Source organism: Alosa sapidissima, chromosome 10 (assembly GCF_018492685.1).
Source record: "Alosa sapidissima isolate fAloSap1 chromosome 10, fAloSap1.pri, whole genome shotgun sequence".
Classification (NCBI taxonomy): Eukaryota; Metazoa; Chordata; class Actinopteri; order Clupeiformes; family Clupeidae; genus Alosa; species Alosa sapidissima.
Genome location: NC_055966.1, coordinates 27115783 through 27133282, shown reverse-complemented (window position 1 = coordinate 27133282; position 17500 = coordinate 27115783). Strand labels below are relative to the sequence as shown.

At 43.4% G+C, this 17500-nt stretch overlaps 1 protein-coding gene and 1 long non-coding RNA gene across 5 annotated transcripts in view; both read right to left on the bottom strand.

Annotated features, from left to right (window-relative positions):
• The window catches only part of LOC121721357, a 93659-nt gene extending 90967 nt beyond the window's left edge, over positions 1-2692 (bottom strand). For all 4 annotated transcript variants that reach the window (XR_006034806.1, XR_006034808.1, XR_006034805.1 and 1 more), the window contains exons 1-2: positions 2568-2692; positions 818-1041 (exon numbers count right to left, since the gene is read on the bottom strand). This is a non-coding gene — a long non-coding RNA (uncharacterized LOC121721357). The remainder of the gene's footprint in view (positions 1-817; positions 1042-2567) is intronic.
• Positions 2693-11892: 9200 nt separating this feature from the next.
• sox4b (SRY-box transcription factor 4b) lies at positions 11893-15674 on the bottom strand. Its single transcript, XM_042107296.1, has one exon. It carries the CDS (start codon positions 15220-15222, stop codon positions 14077-14079), a length of 1146 nt encoding a protein of 381 aa, XP_041963230.1. The 5' UTR covers positions 15223-15674; the 3' UTR covers positions 11893-14076.
• Positions 15675-17500: the final 1826 nt, after the last annotated feature.

Genomic DNA, 17500 nt, shown 5'->3' with positions numbered 1-17500 from the left:
AAGGCTCTGCGTCTACGGAAAAGGTTGCCACTGACTGGCGACTGACACACTGCACGAGAGACACATTCATCTTCAGATCGCGTGCGTGGCCACGGTACACGGTCTTCCAGCATGGAGGTACATGTGTGCGCGTGCGATGGGAGGCGGAAAGAGGCGGGGCTTGGATGTTGGCGATCATTCCCGGTCTGGGTCTGATTGGCTCTCAATGACATCACTATGGAGTGGTACGGTTACGCGCGCCATGCTGCTCCAGCCCTACGGGTTTCGCATCACCGCAGCATCTGCTACTGCAGCGCCCTGCGCCGTGAGTCTGCATGACGCCAGAGTGCTTTACCAGTTCAGAAACAGCGTGATGAAACTCTACCGGAGAGGAACTGCTATGGGCAACCGGCACAACGCAACCTCACACACCGCTTCATCCGCTACCTCTAGCGCGGGGCCGCTGTCCAGCTTCTAACCTGCTGAATAGGCTACTATCAGGCGGCTAAACTTAAAGTATTCACCTCATCCAAAGCGTAGAACTACTAGCAAACTGCTGAAATTCTACATCTAATTGCCCATCAGTAGCAGAAAAGATACTTAGTTCCATGATTTGTCATACCATTTATACAGCCGACAAATACTGTGCAAAATTATTTCTCAAAGAGTTCTAGGCTGCATTTCTATGATTATTACCTTTTATTTTTATTTTATGTTAGGTCCTGTTGCTCAAACTTGTGAAGAAGCAAGTACAGTGACGTAACGCGTTTTCAGGCTATAATAACATCACACCTTACGTCACCCCCTTTAACGCAATTACCAAGGCTATTCCACTCACCTGAGTCTCAGGCGATTAGAGTAGGCTATCACTTCAAGCTGATGTTCATATTCCAGTTGCCGGAGGAGATTGTAATCCAAATGTCGCTGCGCAGCAGTATTCCACTATTCCAGGGGGCTTCTTTGCCAAAATGTCACTGGTAAATCCCCTAAAATCCATCCAAGAGCTATTTCCATCCAAAATATGAGCATTCCATATTTGCGGTGAGTGCGGCCTGGGTCCAGCTGAAGGTTCACAAACAGATTTCTCAAGTGAGACTGGATCAATTTAATGCCAATACACACTACAAAAAAGTACATAATGGGTATGGGTTCTCCTCTTGATGTTGTTTTTGTTGATTTTCACCCATTTTAGCCGTTAGCTATGCAACGTTTAGTTTGTGGAACCTTTGGATCCAAAATGTAGATGGCCATGGTCAAATCGTAGAAATTGTTTATTGGTTATGATGGTCAAAATTACGACTGACTATCGGTTAAATTCATATTAAATTCACCCTTCTGAATATTTTGCGACGTTACATGCTCAACGTTGTCTAAAGTGAAATCAAACTAATGCTATTAATAAGGATACTTCTTAGGTTCCATATAGGCTAACCCCATAAACTGTATTTTCATTTCTCTTATGGAACAAAACTAGATTTATGTGGGTAGGTGTTCATTAGAATAACAGCATATTGTGAATTTTATGATGAGAGTGAAGTTCATTAAGTTCAACCTATACTAATTTCACATTTTGGGTTAGTGGTTGTGATTTTAAGAATCACACAGATTGAGACAAAACATTGTTATGGAATACTGGAACATAATTAACATTTTTTGACCACTTACGGAGGACTGCAAAGCTATCAATATGTCAAATACCTCAAAATGTATTCCTTTTGTCTCAAACCGATGGAAACGAATAAAAACAAAAAACAAACCAGACAGTGAAGAATTCGTTAGGATAATCGTTTAGTTGAATTCTCAGCACTTCGACTTGTTACATTTCATTTGTCTTTGTTCGTGTTGCAGTCTACTCGTGGGGGTACAGAACAAAGCCATGCGTTGTGTCTTTTTAAGTTTTTAAACAAAGGAACAGAATTGATTGCGCACTGAACCTGTTGCACATACACACACACACACACATCACCTTAATTCACATGCCTGAAGTATCAGAAGTCTCAGAGGTTTTCGAAACTTTATTCTCAAACTAGACTTAACCATTCTTTGTGATTTTGTGAAACTTTATAACTGATTTAATGACGCACCTGAGAATTCTGTCTGCATAGAAGAATAGAAAACGCGGTGTTATGGTTATGTCACTGTACAAACGTTTTTCTAAGTGCTTTTTAAAACGCATCCACTAACTTCAATATTTTCGTCTCGTTTCATACAATTATTGAGCAATTGAAAGCTTAACACAATTCCACATCCACTTCTCTCGTCGTTTAACTTTTGACAGCTTTGTCCGTGAAATCATCCAATGGGAAACAGGATAGAAATGTGAAAACAACTGTTCTACTTAAATGGTTAAACAATTTAACGAGATCAGTTGCAATACTTTTGCTCTCGATAAACGAGTTGCTGCGTTTGGGAAGGAAGAGTTGTGCATCCTTACTCTCCTTTCAAAGCGCTCTGCCCGAACAAAGGAGCTCGCTTTGTGCTCAACTTTGAAAGCTGACGCACCAACTCATCGTAAACTTTTCATCCAAAATAATTCACAAACACAATGAAGACCAAAAGTAATTGTACATTCGGTTTAAAATACTCACCGTTGCATTTGTCTGTGTTTCCATGCGAGATTATCTGGGTGCAAAAAGTTTGAAAGTGCATATTTTGGTTGTGTTGTTAGGTCTCTTTGTCTGCACGTGTGAAGGAGCTCTTGGCCGCGCCTTGTTCATCCCAGCGCAGGTCCCGCCCTCTACATACAACTAAATAACAACAAACCCAGCACTCAACGCCATCCACAAATTCACCATTTGATTGATGCGATAATAATCAGACATCACTAAGCTCAACAATGAACTGGAAAGCCTTTTTATTTTGGGCGCAGTGTCCAATGAGCAACCATGATGTCTGTTGAACTCCTTGCTTTGGCTTTACAGCGTTAAGTTCCCCAACTGTTCCTAATGATCGCGCTATCCATCATAAGGAGTGCTCTGATATTAATAATATAAACTGATCAGGGAAGGGCAAGTGGTTGATAAACTGCTGGAAGAGTTCAGTAGTTTCGGCGCAAAGTGCATCACTCTCCAGCATTCAGACCATGCCAGACATTCAAACCCATTTAAAAGGACAACTCCAACATAGAGAGGGAGTAAACCCTTGACAGCTGATTTATACATGACCACATATAATAACCCCTAATAATAACGTGTGTAAAACAAAGCCAGGGGTGTACTAAAAAGCATTTAGTCAAAGTTGTCTCTCAGTAGCGACCATTTAGTTAGAGGCAGATAATGCCAGTGAAACCACCTGTGAATTTGTTTTGATGGTGCGCCATCCCACAGTAGCTTAGGTAACTGGCTTATACTTAATTATCTTTTGCAATGATCTGAAGTTAAATAACCCATCTCTGTTTACCTCCTGTGCCTGAGATACTGACTGCCTGTGATCAGGTCATCTGAAATTGTATCATGATCAATTTGGCTTATTTTCATTTAGTCTACATTGGAATTCATAAACACCAGGAGGTCCCAAGATCAAGGATTTCAATATCATCAAGATTCCATCGAGATATACATGACTCCATAACAATTTCAAGTGCTTCAGTCAATTTTGGAGGTCTTACATCAAGCTACTGGGTGTGTTGAAGGGATGACATACAACATGACGGGGTCACTGTCTCCAGGTGATGCAACGAGATGTAGCTGTCAGTAAAATCTAACGAAATAACGTGTAACATTTCCCAATGAAATGTGTGGGCTGTTGTAAAGGAAACCAGCATTGTATGGGAAAGAGATTTGGTTAATTGAGAAGAACACTGAATATGCAAATAATCAATTGCATTCAAATTAGGTACAAGTCACGAAAAATAAATAACAAACAAGAGGGAGAGGAAGAAAGGAATATTTTAACATAAAGGTAAGATTCTTTGATATCACACCTCCCATTTCACAACACTATCAAACTCTCTCTCTCTCTCTCTCTCTCTTTCTCTCTTGCACTTTTCCCTCAAGCAGTCTTTTGCTCACTCCATAGAGTGGTGAAGTCCCGCCCCTTCCGTTTGCCTCCATGGGACCTATCTTTCAAAAAAATTTGAACGGCAGTCTATGGCGAAAAAGAAATTATTTTCTGGTCCCGGTTGACTTGTGCCTTGAATTAAGACAATTTTTCATTTAAAGACAGTTTACAGTTTGTTTAGTAACTATTGAATTACAACATTGTGAAAGATCGTAATTCCGACTACAAACCCATCAGTCGCGCTAGTGACGTTAGCTCATTCACAGCCACACTAGATTGTACAAGCATACCAGCAACAGGTCTTAATTGGGCTTTCCTTGCCGAAGAAAATACCATGAGTCAGAGGATTAAACACATCAGGTAAGTTGTATTCGTCCATAGACTGTACATTACATACTGTTAAGTGACATAGCAGGCAGCAAGATGCAACCGTTAACTAGCATAACAGCTCTTATCGTTTCATTACGTTGGTGACGTACATCGTTCGAGACAAGAGATGTAGTCCACTGAGTGGATTCGCACAAAACCAACATAACTTTTGAAGTCTATCGAACAACAGCACTTTCTTGACGTGAAAAATTATCTTTTAAATTCACACACATCATATGTGAAATTTGTGGCACAATTCAAACTGGACCAAAAAATAATTGTTATCTCTCCATTAACTCCCGTTCATAATTTTTTGAAAGATAGGTCCCTTGTAGCGGAAGTAGAAGGGGCGGGACTTCACCACTCTATTCCCCCATCACACTTATCCTCACTGTGCACACCTGCTCCCTGTGTCATATTCCATAAGCCTTTCTACTATTAATGAAACCAATTGGCAAGTACACGTGCAGGGCTTTTGTTAATTTGATGTAAGTCCTGAACCTGTCAATCTTCAGTGCCCTAGAAAGTTCTTAAGCAGAGCTTCCACAAAGGTTCTACACTCTGGAAGTTCTTTTTGTCAGCTAGTGTTCTTCAGAGAGGGTGAGCTGAGTAGGGTTTTAGAATAGTGTAGAGATGGAGGATTCAGAAGTGGAGCTGACTGGTCTGCATCTGAGCATGCAGGTAAGTGAGGAGTGAGATGAAGAGCATGCAGGTAAGTGAGGAAGATGAGGGGTGAGACGAAGAGCATGCAGGTAAGTGAGGAAGATGAGGGATGAGACGAAGAACAGGCAGGTAAGTGAGAAAGATGAGGGGTGAGACGAAGAACAGGCAGGTAAGTGAGGAAGAGGAGGGGTGAGATGAAGGAGTCAGGATGGAGGAGAGAGAAGAAGGAGGAGGAGAAATGGAGTCAGGGTGAAAAAGGAAGATAAAAAAGACGGTATGGACCCTTTCAAGAGAGTTCCATTATCAGCATCATAGTTGGCCCCACAAGGCTTCCGTTTTAACATTCCATATGTTATCTTAATGCAGAGGAAGTAGATTGGGGCCCAAATAGAACGTTCAAGCATTGTTTTTGTTTTTGTTGTTGAAAGGGTCTATAGGAAAGTCCCATATGGCTCTAAAGTTCAGCACAATGGTAATTCTACACCTAGAAAAGCAACAGATGATCATTATTATTTTTTGAAAGTATAGTGTATATAAGTACATATGAAAAGTTCAGATGCAAAACCCTCTAAATCCGTCTGACCACTTTTCTTTTAAATGAGCATTTAAGTTCAGGCTCCTATAGGTTTTTGCCTATAAATCGATATTTCAGACCAGGAAGAGAGTGGTATTTAGTGGGTTTAGAAGTTAAATTATTTGATTAGCGTATACTATGTGTGGAGAGCATCCCCTCACCATCTTTATCTCATTTTTGACATAGGTGGCATTTAGAGGCTTTTGCATCTGAACCCTTCATATACTTATAATGTTCTGCAATATATATATTTTTACTTATGTATAAGGGTTCTGATACAGTATGTGTATCAAATGCTATGGGGATCAAAAATCCTAACGTATATCATAACGTAAAAAATATGTAAAAAATATGTTATGTTAAACACAGACATCACATACTAGTACAAAACCCATCTCAGTGGAAGGACTACTTTTTAAAACAAAGTAAAGATATCTGTTGATTGTTTGCTGTAAATTTATAGTAATGTCCACAGTTTAACCCGCTCTCACATCAATCTAGCCTAGAAATCTAGACGCACCCTAGCGGCAGCAAATTAAATTTGCTGCCAGGGCTAGTCTAGCAACTCTCCGTTGGCTTGTGAGCTCGAAAAATTAAACTTCTATCAGGCCAATCAAATCGTGTATAGAGTCGTTAGGCGGGCTTAACATAATGATTGATGGCAGAGTTACAACGGTTTGGCTTGAATCCCCTGCTACTTAAAAACAAAGAAGATGGATGTTGCTGTTGGCGAACAGTGTGACACGAGTTAAGCTTTTTTTAAGTTGGCAAAAGTAGGAAAACGCATAGGACTCATAGCGCTGTCCTATTGCGTGCAGAGGGAATTTGAAAGACAACCGATTATCCCGCCCCTTGGACTGAGCGCTGTGAACGGTGAGTGCCCAGACCCTACATTTTAATGTGGGTCTGGCTCGTCAGGCTAACATCAATCAGTCTTCAAGTCTTATATGACCTTGGTGTTGGAACTCACTCTACCGATTAACTGCTGAAGATGGCTCTTGCTGTGAGAGAAAGGGATGGTGAGTCGAGCTGAGAGGAGGGTGTGAAAGTGGGAGGAAAAAAAACATGATACTTTCACTTCCTCTTCCCCTGGAGAAGAGGAAGACTTGCACAATCGCACATGCTAGATAAGATGAGTTCCTCTATTCCATGTTTTTTCCTGCAGAGAGAAGACTTCTGTTTCATGAACCCACCATGTCAGGCTGACGGTGTGAGTTATCGGTTCTCTTGAGATCTGATTTGCTATTCAAGAGCGAGCACAAGAGGGATGTCTTTAAATGTCATGCAAATGTATGGACTGTTGGGTTAATGTTCTATTCCACTTTCTCTCAGGGGACACACACACACACACGCACACACACACACACACACACACACACACACACACACACACACACACAAAAAGAGCGGGAATAGGAAAAGACATTATTTATTTTCAAAAGCTAATAAAGAGTAAAATCCACAAATATTGCTACACTCACCACTCTACGCCATCATGACCATAATGTTTCCATTGAATGTGAGCCTCTGCAATATGGAGCATGGGATCTACAGTAACTGCTGAATCTGATTTCAAATGGTCCTGTCTAGAATGTTGCTCATGAATGGTTTGTGGCATTCCTCATCTAAAGACAGATCCCACAACAACAAAAAACACCGCACACTGGCACTTTGACTTCAACACACTGCTCTTGAGTCTTTTGCGTGTGCAGGTTACACTCCTCTTCTCCGCCTCTGGCTGAAGATTTAGTATTGATGATAATGATGATGATTGGTCCTTTAGTCTTTGCTGCACTGAGCTAAAGTGATCTCTCAGCTCATTACATGAAGTGGTCATTGTGCTTGAGGAGTTGAGCTATCCATGTAATCAGCCTGAAGTGTATGCAGAGAGAGCAAACGAGCTCTCATATGAGCTCTCTGAGGCGTGGAATGTAAAACCATGCTTCATGGTAAACCCCAGTCAATGCACATACTGTAGAATGCAATTTCCCCAGGATTACTGAGATCATACAGGATTTCCCATTTGCAAAACACAACTAAACAAGACACACTGCTCCATATATTTTAATGTTAACTGGAGTTTTCAGATGTGTCTATGAAATCTATGTCTTTTATTCATATAGAAAATATTTTTATTCTAAACAAGACAAACAATATTCACACTACATTACTGAGATAGTCAAAAGGTAGTTGTGCAGGAGTAAGATTTTAAGATAGAAGTAAGATTTATTTTTTAAGAGGTATTTTAAGACAACCAAGCAACAGCAACAGAACTGAGGAACAATATTCACACTACATTACTGAGATAACCAAAAGACATAATCAGACCTAATCAGCTGGTCTCTAGCTCCAGTTAAAGGCTACATATCTCCTTCTGCTATTGCAAAAAAGCCCTTGTTAGAGAGACAATGGCACTTGTCTCAGTGAGCAGTTTACAGGGAATAATCTACTTAATCTAATGCGTTGTGTGTTAAACAAACAGATTATTTTGCCGCTAATGCCTCTGCAGAAGCTCCTTGTTGGAGAACTATGAGGTCTCTCAAAAGACCCATTGCAGCTCAGGAAGGAACTGGAGGACCTACACAGAGGGTGGACTTTTCGAGACTGGACAGTTTCTATTGATGCAGGGTTCATCCGAGTTCATCAGGTTGCTAGGACACACTAGATTACATTACAATTCAGTTAATTTACATCAGCTATTATAACAAACCTTTATAAATAAGAATGTAACAAATAGGTAATACATGTTCAATATGAATTTATGAGCACAAGTGTAATTTCAGGCAAAGAATAATGAAACTGTATCAGATCGGCGTATACGTGGTCGTTGTCCCAAAATACTCCTTTAAGGAGATCAGCGCTATGACAACAGGCTGCTCAAGCTTGTTATGCTTCTTATTTTTGAGTGGCCCTTCAGACAGATAAGACTGGTAAGACACAGCACAGACTAAGCCCTCTCAACTGCTGTTCAAAACCAAGACCTATGAAGGTCTCATCTGACCAGTCCAAAGATAGTATGTGAGTATGAGTATGTGTATGTGACAGAGCTTTGTAGGTGATTTTGCTCTTGGTGCTTTAGTTCTGTGGTTGGGAATTCAAGCCACTGAAAGCACATGTGGTATACCATGAAGAAGGGCCTTTACGGATTCTGGGCACAATATACGGTGCGTTTGCAACCATTGCCAGCCAACATACCATTGTATAATCGTTATTGTATCCTATGTTATGTTGTTTAATGTTCTGCTGATTTGCTGATTGGCTGATATTATTTATGGCAATATGCTGATTGGCTGATATTATTTATGGATTTTGAGCTCACAAACAGAATGTACAGGTGAAGGACCTCATGAGGATTAAATCTCTGAAATGAACTGAACTCAAATCAGTTTAAGTTACCGTGACTCTGTAAGGTACAGTGTTGTAGATGGTGTAGGCAGCAGCATACATGCAAATGTATGGACACACACACACCACACACACACACACACACACACACACACACACACACACACACACACACACACTCACACACACACACAAATGAATAAATAAAACTCAAATCAGTTGAAGTGACCGTGACTCTGTAAGGTACAGTGTTGTAGATGGTGTAGGCAGCAGCATACATGCAAATGTATGGACACACACACACCACACACACACACACACACACACACACACACTCACACACACACACAAATGAATAAATAAAACTCAAATCAGTTGAAGTGACCGTGACTCTGTAAGGTACAGTGTTGTAGATGGTGTAGGCAGCAGCATACATGCAAATGTATAGACACACACACCACACACACACACACACACACACACACACACACACTCACACACACATACAAATGAATAAATAAAACTCAAATCAGTTGAAGTGACCGTGACTCTGTAAGGTACAGTGTTGTAGATGGTGTAGGCAGCAGTCCAGTGTAGCTCCAACGGGCCCCCAGCTCTGACTGAAGATCTAATAAAGACCATGTCTGGACCAGAGGCAGCCTGCTTCCTGCTTCCAACAGGGACTGTAATTCAGATAGCCAGCCGCATGAGGCTGTCTCAGTGTTTAACATGAATCACTCACACACGTTACTGACACACTGAGGAGGGTCGTAAAGAGACTAACTCAGGCCCTGATGGTGACAGCAGCTATAGCTTCAGCAGCCCTCATAGCCAATTACATATGACATATGATCACACTGAAATATGCCTTTAGTGGACTCTCTCTCTGTGTGTGCGTGCGTGTGTGTGTGTGTGTGTGTGTGTGTGTGTGTGTGTGTGTGTGTGGGTGTGTGTGTGTGTGCGTGTGCGTGTGCGTGTGCGTGTGTGTGAGTGCACCTTAAGGGTTTAATGCTGTCCAGGACTTGGCAAGATCATGTCACTGGATGGCTCATTTTCTGTAGGTCTACAAGTCAGTGAAGAATTCAGCTACCCTTTACTTGAAGGAATCTACAATAGAGGGACATGACACTGTCATGACACATGAACTCTAACCCTGACCTATCATGACAAAAACCGAATGACACTTAATGACAGAAGCCTTATGTCATAAATGTTAATGACTTGTGTATCATGTTTATGACACGTTCATGACAGTGTCATGTCTCTCTAATGTAAATACCTTCAAGTAAAGTGTAACTAAGAATTCATTTGAAACCAGAAACTATTAGAACTGAAGGAAATCGCGCCAACCCTGTCTGCTGTGACACCCCACATGAAACAAATGTGGCGGAGAACAAGAGCTCCCTCTCTACAGTGTCTTTTAGCAATCCTTACATAAGCCGTCTGCGTTGGGGAGGAGAGGTCCCAGTGTTACTTGAGATCTCTCTAGCTGTCTCTCTCTGTCTCTGGCACACACCCTCACTCTCTCTCTCTATCTCTCTCTCTCTCTCTCTCTCTCTAGCTCTCTCTCTCTCCCCTTAATTTTTTCTGGTGTATGCACCATGTGGCCAGCAGAGAATAAAGCCATCAGCTTCTTTCCCTTGTGTGTGTGTGTGTGTGTGTGTGTGTGTGTGTGTGTGTGAGCGGCAAGGATATTCATGTAATGCTCCACTGAGCAGACAATGAACACTCATCCATCCACCCCCACACACACACACACACACACACACACACACACATACACACACACACACACACACACACACACACACACACACTGTGACAATGCCTGCGATGGAACACCTCTGCTGGTTTTCAGTAGGCCCCTCGTTCCCTCAGCCGCCAGACTATCTGGCCTCTCTCACTCCTGTTATCGTCTGACACCTCTCCCTGGTTGGAGGGTTGGGGGGTGGGGGCCGTGCAGCACGGACCCCTGCTGAGATGTAAGGGGGCATCTGCGGTCGCCTGCACGAAACCCAGCAGAGAATGCGGAGAGGGCAGAGATAAAGGTTAGGTAGACCTGGGGGGGGGGGGGGGGCTTAGCCGTCATATCCATCAACATTCTGGTTTCATCTGAAGGGGAGAGGTGTGTAGGTTGAGAGGGAGGTAGAGGAAGGTAAAGAGAGGGGTATAAAGAGATAGATGGTAAAAGAGAAACAGAGAGAGAGAAAAAAGGAGAGGAAGGTATATAGAGTGGAGGTGTATAAAGGAGTGGAGCAGTGTAAAGGTTGTGTTTCATGTGGCTTTGCTAACCGTCATCATCTCATCTGCCTTGCAAAATGGAGCAAGCTCAGAGCAGCTTTAGCTGGCCTCTTGTGACACTGGAGCACACACACACACACACACAGTCAGCCTCATCTGTTGTTGCCGTTGCCTGTGAACTCACATAACAGCTCCTCCCCCACTCCAGCACTTCAATGTAGATTGTATAGAGGCTGTGTGTATCCATGTGTGTGTGTGTGTGTGTCATTGGCGGGGAGGGGGTCATTCTGGCAGACAAGCAGTAACAGAATAACAGTGCGCTGCTAGTGTCAGCTTTCCTGGTTTCTGTGGAGGCACTCCCATTTGTCTGACATGATATCCTAATCGCTGTCCCTTGCTCCAGCCATCCCCAGCGCTTCACTGAGGGCTTATGGGCTCCGATGCCAATTAGCGGCAGTATACTGGTGCTGTGTGTGTGTGTGTGTGTGAGTGTGAGTGTGAGGGAAGAGATTCTTATCAGCAGCACTGCAGGCTTTAACTGCCCTGACTTGACTGTGCTCGCTTGACTGCAGAGGCAGGTGGGGTCAGGGAGAGGCAACATGGGCTGAACTCGTTTGCATGAAGTACAAACAGACTCTTTTGGGTTTGGAGTGTCAGTGTAGGTCACAACACACACACACACACACACACACACACAGAAACACAGGCAACTCAGACAGGTCTAGAGTTCAGTTCCAGCTGATTTGTTTTTCAGTTTTATTTTCCTTCTTGAAAAAGTTATGTACAGAAGTAGGCCTATATCAACAATCTGACAGGCAGTGACCACACAAATAGCTGGCGTGAGATTGCTCTCCCCTCAGAAAACATGTTATGGCATGACCAGACAAAACAATAATGGACACAACATATTGCACAGAATGGATGAAAATAAGGTTAATATATTTAAAATTGTTTATATATAATCTGAACAGCCCTCCCAAGACTAAGTAAGAGTGTATTAAGATGGCTGCTCTAGTGCCTGTCCTGTTACTGAGAAACAACATACATAAACACACAATCTTTTTGCTTATAATACAGTCAAATGTACAAAGATGTTTCCACATTTTTTCTGATTTTTTTTGCTCTTTTTTTCATAAACACAACAGCTAGAAACCTGAATTGGAAATACAAATTCTATTCACCATGCCATCAGATACTAAAACAATTGGCTTCATTGAGCCGACAAGTAGAAAAGATTAAATATTTAAATACAATGAGAAACGCAATACATAATTCTTGCGAACTCAAATCGGCATTTGAAAATGTGTCATGTTAATATTCCATCCAGTGGTTCAAACCGATGCTCTTGATATAAAAACGGTCACAAACGGATCACTTAAAGCTACAATCTCTCTGTATTAGGCAAGAGCCGAGGTGAGAAACGTGGTAGGCTAGGCTTATGGCCGCTCCAACTCCTTGTGTCAGAGCACATGTTTGCTGCTGTGCTGAAAAATGAGCCTGTGTCTTTAAGACGCCTGCAGGTTTGAAAGTGGAAATTGAGTCTGTGTCTTTAAGACGCCCGCAGATTTAAAGTGTAAACAGGAATAGGAGGCCGATTGTGAGATAACCAACCAACCCAGTTCTTAAAATTAGGAAATCCAAACAGCGATAACACACCGATTGACACCCCCTTCTTATATATTTCTGTACAAAAATACACTGAGAAAATAATCAAACGTTTCCTCTCTTTAAGTGTCAAAACTCTACATTTAAATATAAAAAACTCAAAAGTTAAAACTCTAGCCCTTCCTGGGAGAAGGAGACAAGGTGTATGACAAGACTGACGAGAACACAAATAAGAATAAGAATAATAATAAAAAAAACGTTTGGCTGGTATATAAATACATCCATATAAAAAACATGGCATCTGTGTAGAAGAAAGAAATGAAACTCCAGAATGAAGAAAATCATAACTACTGTAGGCTAGATCAGTGCTTCCTAACCCTTATCCTAAGACGCACGGCACTGGATGGTTCAGATTTCTCACTGTCCGAGCACACTTGACCGAGTCTCCAGATAGTTAAAGCCCTTGATTAGTGGACTCAGGTAGGCTATCCATGTGAGCAAGGGGGAGACCACCAAAACAAACAGCGCTGTACGTCTCTAAGAACAGGAAATTGGGAGAGACTGCTCCAAACTGGCATCTAACAGCGACTAACAGCTAGGAATTTGGTCCTGAATTGCAGAGTATAAAGTTCAGCACAGGTGTGAGGAGTTGTGTTTGAATCCTGACGTTAAGAATGAATAGCTGGTGATTTTTGTAAGGCGGAATCAAACATAACGCCACCCTTTGTCAAATAACCCTAATGCTGGTGGACAGTCTGACAGAAATATCACAGAAAGAGGACAGCTAACATGCATTTCTGTCTTTTTCAATATAAATGTTTGCCGTGACCCACCTGGTTCCTAAATTCACCACGAGGAAAGACAACCCAACGTGGCCCACATCTGTACCTCTAAAGACATCAAGTTCACTTGGCGATCGTTTTAAGAGTTTCTCAAGTCCCTTTTAATTAAAACTGATTCAAATAGCCGACCTGAGTCCGCCCTTGTTTACGTGCAAATCAATCACAGTTCCAGTTCGGATAGAGTATGTATGTTTTCCTATCGGATCGGTCCGGCTCAGGGTGCACTCTCGTATCCTCCTCTTGTTTCTGAACCGACGGACTCAAATTGTCCGCCACTTCACGACCCCCGAGCCCCAGTCTGTCATGCCGGAAACATCACGGAGGCATGCAGTCATGCCGCGCGCTCACCGTCGCTCTTGCACGGGACTCATTCGGTACATGAACACAAACGCACTTCACCGGAATCCCTTTTTTTTTTTTTAGAATTAATGCAAAGTCAACAACTTCTTGTTTTCTTGCTCAACACGTGAACACCATGTTAGAGATTGTTGACTCGAGCCAGTCCGCCGAGATCAACGCTGTCACCTCCGGGGTGCAGTAGTCAGGGAACTCGAAATGAGAACCGGATCCCGACTCGAAATGAAAGTCCAAATCCCGGTCCAGTACTGAGGACCCCATGCTGCCCAGCGACATGCTGTCAAAGCCCGGGCTAGGATTCACGTCCAGCAGATCGTCTTCAAACTCTTCGTCCGAGGAGGAGGATGATGATGAATGGGATGAAGAGGACGAGTGGCACACGGAGGGAGCTGGGGACGGTGCCCGCGTGCTGGTGTAGCGGTGCTGGTCCGAGCAGACGCTGCGCGGAGAGTCCGCGCCGTGTTTTCCACTCGCAGGCTCATCATACAGGCTCAGGGGCTCGCTGGACTCCACGGAGCTGCTGAACGTGGGGCTTGCGGGGACCGCCGCCGATGATGAACTCACCCCACTGCCTCCAAACACGTAAACCCTCTTTGACTTCTTTTCGGGGATCTGTTTGGCAGCCGAGACAGACCTGGATTTGTAGAGGGAGTGATGGTCGGCGGCAACACCTGGAGAATGCGGCTCTGGCACAGCGGCTTTAGCGCTCCCTAGGACTGGTTTGTGCTGTTTGCTGGCAGACCTCGAGCCGCTACTCTTTCTGGAGGACGGCTTGGAGCTGGCGGAGGCACAGCTACTGCCAGTTGGCTTCTCTGGCTTGTCGGTGCTGCTTGACTTGGAGCTGCTGGACTTCACCTTCTTCCTTGGTCGGTACTTGTAGTCTGGATAGTCTGCCATGTGTTTGAGCCGGAGCCGCTCTGCTTCCCGGATGAAGGGGATCTTGTCGCTGTCTTTCAGGAGTTTCCAGCGCTTGCCTAGTCGCTTGGAAATCTCAGCGTTGTGCATATCTGGTGACTGTTCCATTATTTTACGCCTTTCTATCTGAGACCATACCATAAAAGCATTCATTGGTCTCTTGATATGACCGCTGGGTGTTTTACACCACGCGGGGTCTAATTTATCCCCAGCCAAAGCCGTAGAACCGGGAGTTGGGGAAGAGGCTATGTCCAGGTCCATAGCTCCGGAATCAGATGATTCCCCGGCGAACAGAGCCTCGGGGTTCTCCGCGCTGCTGCTTCTCTGAACCATGGCTACAAATGTCGGGGAAAATGCGCTCTCTCAAAGTCCTCAAAACTGCTGGTGTGTGGAGCAAACTGTGCTTAGTTCTCGTTGTGTGATATGAGGTCAACCCTGAGAGGCAAAAGGTAAATGGTTTACGGTCCTTTCCAGAGCGGGAACTGCTCGGATAAAAAAAAAAGTTCGTTGTTGGGGATCTACCACGCGGCTGTGCCAGCCCGTTGTCGCTGACTTTCACAGCGCCTCTCTGCTGAACTCGAGTAACAGTTGCTAATGCCTTGAAATAGTTCAGTGGTTATGTGAGCGCACTGACTGCAAAGCTCTCTCCAAGTTTCTGAAGTGGTTGAAGTCAGTCTGCATATCTCTCCCTCTCAAGACCATGTGGGAAGACAGCGCTGTTGTCTCGTTCTAACATCCACTCGCCATCTGCGATATGTGAGTTTTAACAACTGCACATTCAGACACTCGCAGCTTTATCCGTTTGCACAAATAGAATGGCGATAGAATCCGGCCAATCAGCGACTGTCTCCAGCCTTCCTTGCGCCAATGTCACGCCTCCCGCGCGCCCATTGGCTGAATAAGAAATCTAATAATAATCAGCGCGTGCAATGAGGAGCTTTATGTCTGACCTCATTCCAGTGTAAACGATAAACTTACTTTTAAAGAGACATGCTTAATGTTTTTTCTTATTGCGAGTCAGATTGGATAGGTAGGCTATAGCGGCAGCTCAGCCAAAACAATACCTTTTGGCAAGGAATCATTAGTAGTTGAAAATTCCTATATTTATTGCACCTTTATAAACTCCTATTATTGACCTATAGAAGATGTATTACAACAAAAAATGTGTTTATTTTCCAGGTCTGCTTTCCCCCCTCTGTGCTGTTGTTTGGAGTCTGTGGTCTTGGATCACGGTCAAGTCTGTATCCTACGGTTTTTCTAGATTCCCACTGCCAGTGTTTTTGAGACAACAGAGGAGACAGCACTCCTTTGACAGCATGCTCACGAGGGCGGAGCCGTAGGGAGGCGGGCGCTCAATTGTCACCATGCCCCCCCGCCCCCCCCACACACACACTACCTCCGCGTTTGACTGCTCAAGACTAGAGACATTAAAAGAAACGCTTCCATTCAAAGATAACCTCATAAAAACTGGCCAACGTCTAGTCTTACTGTCAGATGGGGCTGGCGTTTCAGAACAACTTTAACATTTTCACGAAAATAATAGATGGTTTAGAAGGTTTCTGTAGCCTACTCACAACATCTGACGGACCTATCAGATTGGAAGACCCTTCTGCTACCCGTGAACTTCATCGCTAACCAGTGGGCTTTTAATGAGAGATGTCAGGTGTCTGTGCAAAAGAAATCAGCTATTATGAGTACTTGCAACCTGAACACAAAAACACTACAAGCATATCTTTCAGGAATAATGCTGGGTGATTATTAGCCGCTAGATGGAGCTCTAGAGCCAGGAGAGGGACCAGAAAACGCCAAGAACGGCGCTAACTCTTGACAGTGTAACATCATGTAACAACCAGCGAATTACATAATGTTTCTTAGCCGTTCAAATGTACATAAATAATGTTAGTCCTGTAGACAAAGTTTTTTCATTAAAGTTTCTTTATACTGGAATAGCAAAGAATGGGGTGATTAGGCCTGATATTTCTTTATCTTTAAAATCCACTGGACAAAAGATGGATAATTCCGTCTTAAATGAACAAGGATGGAATAAACTTGAATGTAACGTCTGTTAAGCGCAGCAGTAGGCCTATTCGTTGGTCTGCATTTGCCCCAGTTGGTATGTGACTGCGAGGGCTTCGTGTCTTTCGCTCTGTCTAATTGCGTCTAGTTTATGGGTCAGTTTGTGTGGCGTTAAAAGGACTGTGTGAAGTGCAGAGAACGCCGCTTCTTGTCTGAAGTGCGTGGTACAATCTGATCCATTCAGAACGGGAAAATCAAGACGAACCAACTTGATCACCTGTGGTTTTAAGTTGTGGTTTCTGAAGAAAGAGTTGGAGAGAACGAGCCAGGGAGTCTAAATGCGCGGGAGGGCGTGTGAACTATGCACATTTTTGAGACTACAGTTGTATGTGTGTGCATGTGTGCATGTGTGTGTCCTTTTGTGAAGATTAGGCTACACTATGTTATTAAATGAAGCATTTGGCTGCAGTGGTTCTTTTTGTAGCCACCCTCAACTGGACTTGACTACAACAGACCACTCAGACTTACTAAGGGAAACGTTTCCCTACCCGCGCTCACTGTCCCTTGTGCTGTCAAGCGTATGATAAATTGGATA